This window comes from Tachypleus tridentatus, chromosome 3 (assembly GCF_004210375.1).
Source record: "Tachypleus tridentatus isolate NWPU-2018 chromosome 3, ASM421037v1, whole genome shotgun sequence".
NCBI lineage: Eukaryota > Metazoa > Arthropoda > Merostomata > Xiphosura > Limulidae > Tachypleus > Tachypleus tridentatus.
Genome location: NC_134827.1, coordinates 74093947 through 74110425, shown reverse-complemented (window position 1 = coordinate 74110425; position 16479 = coordinate 74093947). Strand labels below are relative to the sequence as shown.

General features: G+C 31.7%; 1 protein-coding gene across 9 annotated transcripts in view; it reads right to left on the bottom strand.

The window, feature by feature from the left end:
* Positions 1 to 2505: 2505 nt before the first annotated feature.
* Positions 2506 to 16479, bottom strand: part of LOC143247191 (uncharacterized) — a 110426-nt gene continuing 96452 nt past the window's right edge. For 2 of the 9 annotated variants that reach the window (XM_076494845.1, XM_076494844.1), the window contains 5 exons: positions 11724 to 11759; positions 9219 to 9757; positions 6926 to 6985; positions 5632 to 6033; positions 2506 to 4569 (listed from right to left, as the gene is read on the bottom strand). In XM_076494845.1, coding sequence (XP_076350960.1) covers positions 5740 to 6033; positions 6926 to 6985 — 354 coding nt within the window. In that variant the 5' untranslated portion in view covers positions 9219 to 9757; positions 11724 to 11759 and the 3' untranslated portion in view covers positions 2506 to 4569; positions 5632 to 5739. Of the gene's footprint in view, positions 4570 to 5631; positions 6034 to 6925; positions 6986 to 8731; positions 8851 to 9218; positions 9758 to 11723; positions 11760 to 14905; positions 15059 to 15181; positions 15493 to 16479 lie in introns of those variants that run through there. The other 7 variants (XM_076494843.1, XM_076494850.1, XM_076494847.1 and 4 more) reach the window with 7 other exon arrangements.

Here is a 16479-nt window from a genome sequence, read left to right as displayed (position 1 = left end):
ACGTAATCTAAAGAATCTATATACAGTACGTGTTTTCTTATAGCAAAGCCACATCGGGCTGAGCCCACCGAGGGGAATCGAACCCCTGATTTTAGCATTGTAACTGCGAAGACATACCGCTGTACTAGCGGAGGGCTAAAGAATCTAAGCCTAACATTGTAGATTATTTCAGTGCTGTCGTAAACGGATTTAATCTTCGTTATCATTGGCTTGTAAAATGCTTTTCCCACTGAAATACTAATATCTGAATCTCCAATCAGGTGACCCCTTAACGGAAATTTTGACTATTGGTCTTACTACTATAATAAAAGTCTTCCGTCATGAATGGTAATAAATCAAGTCTTCGAATGACTTAAGTTCAGTAACGTTTTACTAACTTGCAAGTTGAAAAAATTATGGGTTAGTGAATTTGTTCGTTGTTGTGAAAATCCTAAACCCTTAGACTTAAACTTAAGAGTACGATAACATGGTGATAAACTATAGAGCATAACTGTTAACCTAAGTTAACTTTAATTTAAAAATTATACAGTATTTTAATTCACGCATTATTTTCGTAATTTACGCTTCGCTTGAGATTACTTCACAATTAAACTTCGCAAAATTCATGTTTTCAGAAACTTCTCTCTTTTTGACCTCTGAACGAATTACTAAATTTCGAGATTAAATATTAGACGTCTAAGTTTATACAGAAGTTGAAACTGCGATCCCGGTTCGTGGTTTCGCCATCTTTGTACTTTATCCTGACAATCACATTAGCTTGAGGAAGTTATTATATGAAATGTATGGTGCTGGTAATTTTTATCGAAAAGATGTTACTCGACAGGAAATCGAAGCCAATATTTTAGCATTCTAATACCGTAAACCTACCTTTGCTCCAGCAGGGTCACTACTAATCATAGCAACAAATAAGCTTCCAAATAAATCTTAATCCAAAAGTTTTATCTATCTATTATTACTAGTATTAATATACCAATCTCTAGTAACTAAATTGAATATTAACAGTGTATGACCAAGTTAATAACTTAACGCACATGAATGCTTATAACAATGATTACACGGCTTTCACATTATTTCTTTTATTGACAGTGGTCTAAGAGTGACCCATAGTTGCGTTGGTATGTTCTGTGGTGGGAATATCAAATATTTTGTCTTCTCAAGCTAGCGAGTTTCCGCAGTCACCCCACTCACCAACAATCCTCTTCAACCTCAGTGTCCAACACGGTCGCAACATGTAGCAAAACGGCCATTGATCCATGACAAATTGGTGCTTTACTTCTACCACCTATTTATTAAATATAATTAATTCTATCGATAAATAATTTAAAAAAATATGTATTTTTCTACCTTTCTATACTTACAAAAACAAAGATATCTTTTACTCATGTGGCGAAACGGCCATTGACCTGTGATGAATTAGCGCTTTACTTCTACCACTTTTTTTTTTTAATATAATTGATTGTATCAGTAAATAACTGTAAGCATGATTATGTACTTTTATGTCCCTCTATGACTGAGTCTATGTACAAAAACACAGTTAATGTTTTTCGTCATGTGCGGTAATGTTAACACATTCTCCAAAATTTTGGCGATTATGAAAATACTAATGAACATCGCTGTTCAACAATACACGAGTGTGTGTGTTTTCATTCAACAAAGCCAACTCGGGCTATCTGCTGGTGTGTGTGTGTGCGTGTCAAGAGACAACATTTCTCATCTTCCAAGCTCTAACAAATGTTGTACACACGTAGAAAACAAAATGACAGGTGTTACCATGAGGGAGCCTTAAAGGACCATCTTAATGTTCTTAAAAGTTTGAAAGGTCCACTATGTCCCAACTTTTGATTTCTTCAAATAAACACTTGACTTTTACCTAAGTTATTTACATAGACGAAAAATGACCACTTTTTAGGAAAAAGAACCCCCCCTAAACAACAACAACAACAACTCTATAACAAGTCTATGCCTTTGTTTAAGAGATTGGAAGTTAGAAGTATGAACATTGATATATTTTACTAAATTTGAAAGCGCACATAGACCCTGATACTAACAGTATTGAAGTTAAAACTGGTATATTTCTGGCAATAGTATAAACGAGATTCTTTAATTAATGTGGGTTTCCATTGCTGAGAGAAAGGTTGTACATTTGTAATAAATTTCTTTCCATTACAAATTCAAACTTTAAGGAAAGACTATTTCATCAAAAGTATATTAACTTTTTATCATTAAATTGTATTCTAAACATTTTAATTCAAGTGTTTCTCTTCATAAAAAGAAGTTAGATAAATATAAAACTCCCAGCATGAGTTTGATTGATTCTAATGCAAACCTCTGAGGTTCAGTACACAAGACTTGTACATTACAGACAGCCCATGGTATAATTATACTCAATTACAAACAAAAAGTGTAAAACAAGAGCTCTAGTGGACAAAAATGAGATAATTTATTCAACAGATATCTATGCACCAAATGGAAATATTCTGTAAGCATCACAGACTAGAACACAGCTTTGCATGGGTTAGTAAATAACTTCATTTTATTTAGCCTGTCATTTATATTCTACTTACAATAATATACTTTTGTGGAAATCGATGATTTGTTTGAACTTCAGTATCAAAAACCACGTTTTAGCTACTTATAATCCTCCAGACTTATCTCTTTGTCACCAGGTAACGCCTTAGTGTTAGTTCTCTTAAGTGCTTTTGTTAATGGCAAGTATGATGATTTCCATAAAACAATAAAACTTGCTAAAGCTCATTTGAAATTTCACTTTTAAACATATTCACTAGTTCCATCTATCAGCAGCTCAAATTCAACATGAACAATTAAAAATCTCAACTACAACTGTAAGAGGTTGAATTGCTCTTATTCATTGTAAATTTAGTTTAATGGCACATTTTTGTAATCTGTAAATAGATGCTTACAGTGTCTGATAAAAGCATTCTTTCATTGTTTGTGTGTCACTCAAACAGTTAGTAATGTATATTTCTTGGCTAAGCCAATCACCAAATGAAATATGATTTCGTGTTCATGTTTCCAAGTTATAAATCCGTAAATGACTTGACACATTAAATATGACTGACTTTCTTTCTTGCTAGATTAACATACGAACTTCTGACACTGGATATAAAATTCTATAAAACAAAGAAAATTATCTTTTTCTAAAAAATTAAAAAGGAACAGTTTTCAGCACTAAGCTACAAAACAGGTTACTTTAGCACTGTGTCTGTAAACTTTCCAGGGGTACATAAAATAAAATAAATGCAACATAAGTAATTAAAAAAAAACACCAAAAAATGTAAAACAAGTTTTTATTAATGAAATAAAATCAAAAAGTCAACTTGTTTCCAATTTAGTACATAATATATTTGGAAGCTTTAGTTACAAAACCTAATTAACCATGTTGTGCCACCAAAAGTCCTGACAAAATACTGTTTTTAAGATTTCCTTTTTGTAAAGAGAAATATCAAATTGAGAAAAACTTAAGTTTTTTGTTGTTTTTTTTTCTGGGTGTGGTAAAAATTATATGCATTAATTAAATTATGCCAAATTAAATTGAACATCAACTTTCCAAGATGCTTCTTAAGGCAGAAATAGACATAAAGCCAAGTACAACACGACAAAGACTTTCTGATATAAATACCATCCTGTATTCTTTCATGAATCAGAAAACAAGTCACAATCAAAGAATTATTAAAAATAAAAATGCCAGTTTCATGCACTATAAAACTTAATAACATTCCTCCACTAACTGATGGGTAATTTAGTGACTGTTTTGAAACTGCAAGAAGTACCTAAGAAAAGATAAAGTGTTCTACTGATACATAAATATGAAATTCATCTTTATTTGTAGTTCGTCAATATCTTTTTTGAGAAGCCATAAATAAACAAACTTTTTTCTAAATGCAAGGAAATGATGCATCTTCTAGCTGTTAACTCTAAAATTACCACACAGGTAGTATTGATAATGTAAAAATAGAGATACTTGTATATATTTTACCTCATTAAAGAATTTATTCTAGATTAAATGATGACTGGTTTTGAACATTACTGTCAAAAAGACACTGGAAGTCTGGTAACATGTTTTGGAACTCTCCCTTTTTTATTGTCCAGAAAAGTTAATGGGCTGGAAGAATCTGAAGTCAGCCTGGAGGAAAAAATGTTTCCTCTTCAGAAACTTACATTTCAAATAACAAAAGTAGTAAATCTTCATCACTAACCTTATACCTTTCACTTATAGGTGATGATAAAGGTTGACTAATGAATTAACTGTAGTGTGAGAGTGACTTATTCTATAAGCTTATAATTGGTATACCAGTCTTAGAACCTTTGTTCTTTTCGATTTACATTTTGGGAAAATATTTATTTGCTTGCTACTCAACCATTTTGTTAAGGAAATTAACAACAAACAACTCTGAAAGCATGAAACTTAAGGTGGTTTACTCTGAGTTGATGTGAGAGCAGAAGAGGACAGAGATATGTCAAGGACCTTCGAAGATGGAGTAGGAATGCCAACACCAGGATAGATACTCATTCGCTGCATGCTTGTTAAGGTTTTGTAAGAATTATCAGCTAAAAAGGAAAGAAGAATTACATGGAAAGACTAAATAAGTAAGTAATGAAAAATACAAAAACTGAAAACAATTTTTTGTAGTATGTTTGAACAGTTTTCTCAATCATGCTTGTTTAGTGATGATATTTTGTATAAAGAATAATTTATATCAAATAATATAATGACCCATAAATTGTAGCATTTTAACCCCTGGAGTGACACTAATAGACAGGTTAACTGTACGACCTAATTTTGTTAACTATTAACTGATTTTATTGCTTCTAAATTTAAAATAAATGAACACCAATTTATTTTCAATAAAAACTTCAGCTACTGTCAAGAGAGGGCCTGGCATAGCCTAGCGCGTTAAGGCGTGCGCTTCGTAATCTGAGGGTCGTGGGTTCGCGCCCGAGTCGCTCCAAACATGCTCGCCCTCCCAGCTGTGGGGGCGTTATGTGACGATCAATCCCATTATTTGTTGGTAAAAGAGTAGCCCAAGAGTTGGCAGTGGGTGGTGATGACTAGGTGCCTTCCCTCTAGTCTTACACTGATAAATTAGGGACAGCTAGCACAGATAGCCCTCAAGTAGCTTTGTGCAAAATTCCAAAAAAAAAAAAAACAAATACTGTCAAGAGGTAATGGAGGAATGTGATACCAGTAAAATATATACATTTAAATTACTCACAATCCATATCAAAGTTACTAAGAACTATGTGTATTTAATTATGTTAAACTACATATAACAATAATTCCTCAAATTACAAATGTATTTCTTTTGCTGTCCTTATAAATAATACTAATAATGCAACAAAACAAAAATTCATTCAGCTACCTACCTTAAAGTAAATTGGCTATATTTCTTAAAATACCAATCATTCACACTTTAATCAAAAGTTGTACAATAATTTTATATACTTACAAAAAACTGGTCAAAATTATTGAACACAAAATATGTTTTACAATAATAAAACACAATCCTTCATGGGAAACTTAATGATATAAGAATAAACTTCACTGACATAAACAAATCAATGATTGTTTTTCTTCTAATTTTCTTCCTTGTTCACTCATTTATTCCTTACCTCTTTGACTGGGATTACTGGTGTTTCCTATTTTACTAATTCCATGATCTACTGGTTTAAACATTTGTGATACAGGTACTATAGCTTTCAAAGGAGCACATTTCATCACTACAAAGGCTTTTGATCCATGACGTGACGTTTAGTCTCCAATATCTCGGTGGTGATTGGTTGTTTCAGCTTCAGACTTGCACCTCTGGCCTTTCTAGTTGTTTTATCAAGGTAAAGTTTCAATGGGAGTTGGTCTCTCGATACACTTTCAACTGAACGTACTGCTATCGGCAATCTTGATTTACTAGGAAGACAAGACGAAGCGAACAGAGTTGACAGCGAAGATCCAGAACTGCTACAATATCTTGACAGCGAATTTGGGGGTTTTAATCGAGATGTTGCTGAATTTGTCGTCTAAAAGCAACATAGAAAATTATAAACTTTTTGTATAAAACACTGAGAAATAAACAGACAACCCCTTAGAAAAATTACTCTTAAAATATCTCTGTTATTAGACTAGTTCATTGAGTATTTTTCAGGCATACTGATGTATTTTATTAACAACTTCCAAGGAAAATCATTATCATTCCTTGCAAAGTATCTTGGAGTTAGTTATTTAAAACAGATATCTTATACCTAAAATTAATAGTTAGTTAATAACAGTCTAATTTTCAAAGTTTCAGAATAAGTTTTCTATTGAGTCATATAAACTGTGCACTGGAAACAAAACCAGAATGATTCAAATTAGAGCAAGATAGCTTCAGTAATATTTAGGCCTACAAATTAGCCTAACAACTCCAATTTTTCTTCATCCACTCCTACACTTCACTGATATTTTGTTTCTTTTCCCTACACTTCAGTAACAAGAAAATAAAAAAAAGTATATAATATGTCAACCACATGATATCTAATATGTCAAATGCTGAAAAAATCTATCTAATACCAGGACTCTTCAGGGTTTGAACTAAGTAAACCAGATCAAATATAATTTTTCAATCAGTTTATTTAAATCATAAAATATCAGAATGAGGGTGAGTAATATTTAATACTGTACACTATTGCTATGAAAAAATAATATTTTCTTTCTTTCTTGTACTAATGAAAAAGTCTCATAATTAATTAAACCATGACTGGACTAGCAGTTGCAGGTTTTTGATACTTTTAAGAGGGAAACTGTTTGACTGTTCATCATGATCTACACAAACAGCCCATTTTTAGAACACAAACATTATATGATTAAACATATCTAATAGGTGTACTGTAAAACCTGGAATAGTAAATGAGTAACATTACCATGGCTACAAACCTTGAAATAAAAAATGGAACCCTTTGATCCTTGAGAATTGCTCACCAAGGTTTCCATCATCTTTCCAGGAAAAAAGGTTTACATTAATTTAAAAAAAAAAAATCATTCTACATAAAATTGTTTACATGTATATCACTTAACTGGTTCTCACACTAATCCATCCCATGCCAGGTTTCTTTTAGAAATGAGCTAAAACAATGGCAGCATTTTTATTTAATTTTTTGCTAGTCTACTATAACATGTAATCATACGTGAACAAATAATTGAAATAATTTGCCCTAATTAACTCATATAAATGTTTTGAAATACAAGGAGCACCCAAGTTATTATGGGCAAGTTACATAAGAGGTAGATAGTATGCTGGAATGTAAACAGAAATATTATTTTGAGATAAATGTTTAACAGATTTTTTAAATGTATTATTGGAAATTAAAGTATACATATAATGTACATTTATATATAGGTGTCCTATCAATTAATAAACACCTTCATAAGTTTTAACACCTCTTTCTCAAAGCCCAATATATTGTAATTTATAATCCCACCACTCAACACAATGATCTCTCTCGCTGCTCTCACCTTGCTTTGCTCATCAAGATCATGCACCCATTTACATGTACAATGAGTCCAAATGATCAGCACATAAGTGCCATTTTTATAAAGTGTCCACTGTTAGATGAAAAAACAACAAAAAAACTCTAAGTCATTATAGCAATGGAAGGTTACAGTACACACAACTATAGTTTATTATTGTGATAAAAGGTTCTCCATAATGTGAACAAGATTCCTCAATGTTCATGTTTCAGTGCAAAGCCACATTGCTTATCTGCTATGTTTACCACAAGGAATCCAACCCCGAATTGTAGCATAAACGTACCATTGTCCCACCAGCAGACAAATCTTGAAAGAGACAGCACTAAGTAGCAAATTTACATATCACAAAGAAAGCTCTCACTGAAGATAACACATTAAGATACATCATTAGCAAAAAATCACTGAATCAAACAGCTTTAGTACAGAAGTATATCATCCAAAAACTTCTTGAAAACACAAAACTGATTGACATTCAAAATCATTATAAGTTGTTATTTTTTGAAAGCAATAGTGTTTAATTCTTCCAGAACATACACCTGAAATAAGGCTCAAAAGAATTATGGAAAGGAGCATCATGAACACGGGTGTGGGCCATATGATTGTTAATTATATCTACATTACGACCATCTAGCATGAAATCAGCTACACAAGAACATTAGACTTGAGACTAGCAAAATTGTAAAAGACCAATAAATTATATTTTAAAGCAATCAACTTGAACTATTTTAAAAAAATTAAATGGTCTTCTGACAGAAAATATTTCTTCTTTCAAATGAAGACGAGTAGACCTCGTTTGCATCTTTGATTTGTTTTGAATTTTGTGCAAAGCAACAAGAAGGCTATCTGCACTAGTTGCCTCTACTTTAGCAGTGATAGACTAAAAAAAAGGCAGTTAGCCATCACCACCTACTGTCAAATCTTGGGCTACTCTTTTACCAACAAATAGCAAAATTGACTGTCACATTGAGATGCCTCAACAACTATAAGGGAGAGCAAGTTTGATGGGATAGGGACTGGAACCCACGACTCTCAGATTTGTACCAAGTGCCCTAATCACCTGGCCATGTCAGAATAGGCACATTTGTGGAATTTTACCATCAAATTTTAATCTTGGAAGCCACCTGAACAAAAGTAACATATATTGAAATGTATTCTTAATGTCCATACATAAGATTACAGACTACATAAAAGTACTGAATATACAATGTTTACTTGAAAATAGTTTCTACATAGCTGGAATTGATAGTGAAGAACTGTTTATTACAAATGTACAATGTTTTGACAAGCTTATGTCACTGGTATAGTCTTTACTGCCTGATGAAGGTAGCCATCTGAAAAATAAACATTTTTACTTTTAAAACGTCAATTTATTTTTTATCATCTTTTATTCAAATTTTTTCCTTACAAACCAACATTCATCCAACCATTAGGAGATATGATAACATGCATATTAGTGAAAGCTTTTAAAAAGCAAATTTCATTAAGTGCTTTAAACTTCAACACAGTAACTACTACATGTATTATGCAGATATTTCAAGGTATGTAATACATGTATCAATTTTAAAATAACTTTACTGAGCTTCTGCTATTATAATCCAAAATCTTTCAACCTTTTTTCTGTGAAATAACCAAAAGTGTTTATTTCTGTTCAAATCAACAGTCATATTTTTATTTAAACATAAGAGCTAACCAAACTTACCTTCACCAACTACAGAAGGATTCCATGAACTACTCTTTACAGCGGTGACATTGGACTTGTTAGAACTTAAGGTGCTTACATGAATGGTTTCAGTTTTATTAGGCAAACTATTTTGAAAAGCTTGTGTAGTAACAGTACACAGCACTGTCCTGCAAGCTATCTTCATCAGAGCAAAACAAATGTAATGGCACATTATTTTGAGTTTGTTTTTTACACAAAACTTCTAAAGTATGGTTTTGTTTATCATGAATTTGATGCGTTTCTTTTTCTGGTTCATTATCTATAATGTCAAGAAGTTTTTCATAAAAGGGTGACCTATGAATTATTCCATTCATGCTAAATTCTGATGCAAACTTTCTTCCTGGCAGGTCAATTAAGGTAGCATCATCAGTCCAAAAGTTACTTTGTGTTTCCTGTACTTCCTTCTGTGTATTTACTTTATTTGGCTGGATATTCCTTGGTTAGAGAGGTTTCAAACACAGGGGATGACAGGTCAGTATCTGTTGAGGTGATCTCAACCAATATACCTATAGGACAGTCTAATCAAGATAAAAAGTAAATGTTAGAGTGATAAAAACATTTTTTACACAGTAAATATGAACATCCCACAAACAATTTACTTGTTTAAATACCATTTACTAACAGTGACTTAATAATTCCACTTTATTTGTAATTTTGTTATTGCTTGTTAAAGCATAAAATATTAATAATTGCCTTAAAAAAAAGTTAAATCATTTATTCATATAATAAAAATTGATAATAATTAAAACAATTTACAAAATAATTTATGGTACTTTTGTTAAGTTTTATGCATGATCCATATGTTATTAACAGTCCTGCAGCTAACAGCCATGGACCAACAAGTTTGGTGCATAAATAATTACAAAAATGTGCTTAAATATATAATACTCTTCCCTTCCCCCATTGTTAATTATAGAACATGAAATTTGGAATTTAACAATCTTCCAGAATTGACAGATGTATTAATATAGGTATTCATTTTACAATTTAAATTGTACATGCTTTGAACAAATGTTACACTTTAACAGATCTACAACTTTACTTACACAAAGTTTTAATGCTTTAAGATAACTGCTAAAAAGTGTGATATGAAGTTTTAGAGGTAGAAAAACAACAACCTTGAAACATACGACAAAGTGAAAACTTCAAAACAGGAGAGACACGTACATGACTTCAGTTTGATGATATGTCCCTATCAGAATTTTTTTGGGTGTGTGCTTGTTTACAGTTCTTTTCAGTGTTACAGAAACTTGGTGGGTAAATTCTTGTATTCACCCTCAAAATTACCACTTTTAATATGAAGTTTGTCACTTATCAAGTGGAACATCCCCAACACATTCCACAAAACATGATTTAATGGTTCTTGATATAGCCAAAGGTTTCAGTGTCATTATCAAGGTACCAGTTTACACCTCTCAAGTGAAACTTTCCCAATATTTTCCAGAAAATATGATTCAATGGTTCTTTACCCAGTCAAAAGTTTATTAGTTTCAGTGCCAATACCAAGACAACGATTAACCTCAATTATATAGGCACAGCACTTCGTACATAATGTACGTGACTGCGTAATTAACAATTGACTACAAGTCAAATTTAGGTGTGTATTACCAGATTTATAATGTTTAATTTAGTTACAATTTTGTTTGTTGCTTAGCAAGTGTCCATTAAACAGGTCATCTGCTGACCTAATTAATGATGTACCAGACATTTTAGTCTAAAAGTGTGTTCTTTATCACTTCATCATAAAATATAGAAGTTAAACTTTTGTTGATGGTGGAATTATATTAACCTTGTCTTCTTGCTACTTCAACCATTTTACTTTCAGTAAGAGTTGCACAACTTTAAGTCTTCTATAATTAATGTTTGTTTTTTATCACAATCACAAATTTTATAGTAAACAATTTAAAACTATTGCATATTTGCATAATGTTCCTTTTCTTGTTCTTTACCAGTCTACATTATTTGTGGATTACAAATAAAAGTTTATACAACATAATCATGGATCAGAAAATTAAACACCACAAATGTACATTTGTTTAAAGAAATCCTTGTAATTAGCCTGTATTTATTTAGTAGGTTTCTTAATCACACATGCATTTCAGTTGAGTTGTTAACAAAATAATTGGGTTTGATATTTAAAATGCCAGTTATCTATTCCTGTGCTGGAATCTTTCAACTTGATTCCAGATTTTATGCAATATAAGCAATACTTATTAAATAATACAGGGTTGAACACTTCACTGATCAAATGTTGGTCAAAAATCATTAGAATAAACTAATTTGAAAGTTGCTTTTAAAAGTTCATGTTCAAAGTTGAAACGTCCAAAACATGAACATCAAAACAAAGCCTAAAAATTAATTTTTGTAACGCTTTACACTGTATACTTTAACAGTGTTACAGTATTTATACTAATATCTTACAATTAAACACTAAAATTCCTTAGAGTCTACATAAAGGACTTTCAGAAATGCACACAGACTTACCATTCATTCTGATGGCTTTTAAACAGTTTGAATAGTCTGTGGGAAAATATAAAATAATTAAACAGTGCTATGAAAAGATACACAAGCCCCTATCTAATCTTTGGAAAATAAAATATTTTTCTTTGAGAATTTCATTAATATTAATGTCTACATGCACATTTCACTTGTTGCTTCTTTCTTAAACTTAGTCTGTACAGACAGTGTTATCAACTAATGTACTAACCAGGCTAAACATTTTTATACTAATTCATTGAAAAAGGTTCAAATGATAGCTAATACACTTAGTTATTTTACAGAGACAGTTTATAATGTTTTCTCTCAAGAAGATGAGATGTGATCTTGTAGACTATACAAGTGATATACTAGAATAAAGGACTTTGATTTGTTTTTTGTTGTGAAGTTTAAAAATTGTGATTGTTTAATGTAACAAATTACTATCAGCAAATGCAGAGACTGAAACATTACAAAAGTTTTAAAGAGCTTGTTTATTTGCAAACAAAATTCTCTGTAGATGTGGGGGATAAATTAACTAATTGGATAGGAGAGTGGCTTCACGAAAGAAAGCAGAGAGTTGTAACAAATGGAGTGTTCAGTCAAACTGGATTAATGTCACAAGTGAGATACCTCAGAACTCAGTCTTAGGACCTTTGTTCTTTTTTATTTACGTCAATGACATAGGTGAAGGAATGGTCAATAAATTACTGAAAGATATCAAAGTCTTGAGTGTTAATGATCTACAAAAGGATTTAAATCATTTAGTGACTTGGATAAATAAATGGCAGATTGGTTTTAATTATAATAAATGCAAGATAATGTATGTGGGTTATTATAATTTTAATTATACATGTAATTTGGATGGAAATGACCTTAACAGTGTCAAGAAAGAAAGGGATCTTGGTGTAGTGGTTGATTAGTTGCTATCTAAGCAGTGTGCTGTTGCTTGTGGTAGGGCAAATAGGATTTTAGGTTGCATATATAGAAATATTGAATAGAAGTCTAAAGATGTTATAATTTCATCACACAAACTGGTTAGGTCCATTTGAAGTATTGTGTTTAGTCTTGAACTCCTTACCTTAAGAAAGATATCAAACTGTCCAAAAAGATTCACAGAAGAGTTACTAGAACAATGTCTGGAATGGAAGGATTGTCATATGAGGAGAGGCTCAAATCTCTCAAATTGTTTTATCTTGAAAAAAGAAGAGTTGGGAGGATATGACTGAGGTGTTTAAGAACTTGACAGTGTTTATACATAATATTTTTACATGTCTATCAGTGAGAATAGTAGGACTACGGGACACAAATGTTCATCTTACAGGGTGGGCGACCTTTGGAATGTGTTGCCTTCAGATGTTGTTGAAGCAGTAAATTTAGTAAATTAAATGAGTTTAAGAAAGAAAAAGCTTGATAAGTATATGAATGATAAGAGCTCTAAGACCTGGTTGTAAGATTTTTTTTTAAATTATTTTAATTTAGTTTAGAGTATGGAACAACTAAGATGGACCAATAGGTTACATGTTGTCCCCAAACAATATGTTACATTATTCATTGGCTATCTGAGTTCTGTTCAAAACCTGATATTTAGTGTTAGAAGCCCTCAGCTTTATTGCTAAGTAACTGGTGGTGTTGAAGGGCTTTCCGTGGGCTTACCTTCTCCAGCTTCTGAAACTCATACTTCTAAAGTTATTATTTTTCTATAATTCAATAAATTATTTTCCTTATATAATCCTAACTGGGATGTGAGAACTGGGGTTAGGGCAAACTGATCTTGTCCCATAGCCTTCATGGGTCTAAATATACCACTGAAAATTAAGGGTAAGTTTAAATGTCCACTCTTCTTAAGGATTGGTGTGTAAGGATAGTCTTGAAAGACCAAATGTTGGCTGAACACCATAAGATGATATCGAGATTATGGCCAAAAATGTCACTAAATGCAAGTCCACCACCCAAGAAGAAAAAAACAAACAGTACTAATCATTGAACATAACATTATATTAAACTGGCTATATATTCATCACACTGTGAGCTTTTAGTCCTAATCTACATATGTAGAGAGTTTACCTCAATCAGAAGTTAAAATTAATTGCTCTAAAGATTAGGTGGTTTAACCAGCTAAATAAGTACAACCCCTGGAAACCTAACAACTAAATCTTAACTGAAACTCAATTAACTTTACAAAAAAGGAATGGCACTAGTCTCTTCCTAGTGATGGGGCTGAGGTGAGTTGCACTCAACATCTTATGAGATATACACTTTTGTATTTATAGTGATTTGGTGTGTTTTGAATTTTGTGCAAAGCTACACATGGGCTATCAGTGCAAGTTGAACTTAATTTAGTAGTAAAAGATGAGTGTAAAGGGAAAGCAGCTAGTCATCACCATCTATTGATAATTCTTAGGCTACTGTTTTGCCAATAGTGGGAATTGGTTGGTTTTGAATTTTGCATAAAGCTACATGAGAGCTATCTGCGCTCAATGGGAAATGCAATCATATTATAATATCCAACAGCAGGAATTCAGATCTGTGACCTGCAGGTTACAAGTCAAGTTCCCTGTCCACCTGGCCATGCCATACCATATTTAGGCAGTGAGCTACCTTTAACAGTAAGCTATTTTCATTGGTTGTCAAAGCTACAGGGTAGGCTACGGTATACTTTTGTGCAACTTCAATCCCAGCAAGCCTCCGAATTGATATAGTTTGATAATATTATTGTTTTTGAGAATTATATACTAATAATAAAAAAATTGTTTAATAGGTAAGAGGAAAATTTTGTATATAATTACTACTGTTTATTTATATTATCTGAATACTAGAGTAACTTTGTCAAACTATATGCATACCAGTAAACAAAATCATGAAAATGGCATATTGTGAAAAACTAACAAATTTGAACAAAGATGCAAAACTGTTTACAAATTATTCATTCTGAGTGAAACTATGCATCAAATTAAAACTGTCATATTAATGTCACATTTTATATTAAAAAAACAATTATACTGAAATTGTTTATATGGTTGGTTTCATTGGGTAACTCGATTATTACTATAACTTAGAACTAGTATAATTTTATCAAACACTTCACAATTTATTTATTCTATCAAACCTGGATATAGTATAACACGTCTTTGTATAAATATTTACACTGTTACTTACAATTTCTTTAATTAACTTAACAAGTTAGTTACCTTTAGACACAGCTTTTTGCATTAATTTTAAACATTTATTATACACGTTACTGTTTACGATATAAAGTGAAAGTAAAATACACGCCATAAGTGATACGCCATCATACCAATAAAATTAACGATTACAACTAATAAATTAGCGAAACTAAGATGTAAAGCAGATAGTCTTTAAGCGGAACTCGAATCTCCTTAAATGGTTTAACACAAATCACTTATAAATAAAGAGCAATCGATAATAAGTATCCTTATATGTTACTTATAGAGTCAATTTCATACCAAAATTAGCAAAAAATTCTGAATTTTACTTGAATTAACGTCGAATCTCTGTCGGTGTTTGGGTGAGAAAAGTTCATACCCTGGAAGGTCAGGTTCTCTATACCTCAGTGATGTCGAGAAACCAATTGTTGAGAAAGTTATATGCAAAAACGGCTTTTCTGTTGTTTGCATCTTAGTTTTTCTAGTTTTTTGTTGTGGCAGATCTTTTTGTCTCTGTCGTTCTTACTATTGATTTGGTTTATGTTTCGTTGTATAAGTCCGTAAATCTCTGGTTTAATGCAGCATGCCAGTTGATGGTCTAGGTTCATTTTTTGTTTTTGTAAGTCATAGAAGAAATGACATCTATTTTATTCAACAATGTAGAAAGGAACAACTAACCCCTAATTTTGTAAAGGTAAAACTTTCAAAAAATTTTAATACATACACAAACATTATCCAAAATTTACAGAAAAAACTACTTAAAGCCATGTTGAACACAAAATACAAAGAACTACATGACTTACAAAAACAAAAAATGAACCTGGACCATCAACTGGCATGCTGCATTAAACCAGAGATTTACGGACTTGTACAACGAAACATAAACCAAATCAATACTAAGAACGACAGAGACAAAAAAATCTGCCACAACAAAAAACTAGAAAAACTAAGATGCACACAACAGAAAAGACACCAACACGACAAACCGTTGATTAACCTCATAATTAACAGATCCGACCGACAATTAAACACAGACGAGATACGTCTACTTAACAAAGGACTCAACTTCGCAATAGCACCTAGGTACATTCCAACCATAGAAATCAAAACATGTTTAGAAGACCTAGCCAGGAGACTTGTGATAATTTCTACAGAGAACAAAAACAAGGAAACAACCAAAAACAACCAACAGAAAGACGACAACTTAGATAATTTTAGTGACATCCAACAGCCAAACTTCCCAGGTAAAATTAAAAATTTATATTTTCCAGAAACATCTAAAAACAACATCTTAAACGATTTTTTCAAAGAATTTTCTCACAAAACCATCAACATAATTTCACAAAACAGAAAACTAAAAAACAACCTTACAAAAAGAGACATTAATTCCATTAAAAACCTAAAACAAGACAAAAACATAAAAATTCTAAAAACAGATAAAGGTAACGCTATAGTCATAATGAACACGAATGAATACATACAAAAAATGAATAACATCCTATAAGACACGAACAAATTTAAACCAATACACACAAATCCAACAAAGACACACGAGACGCAACTGAACAAATTGCTACTCCAAATGAAAAAAGCCAACT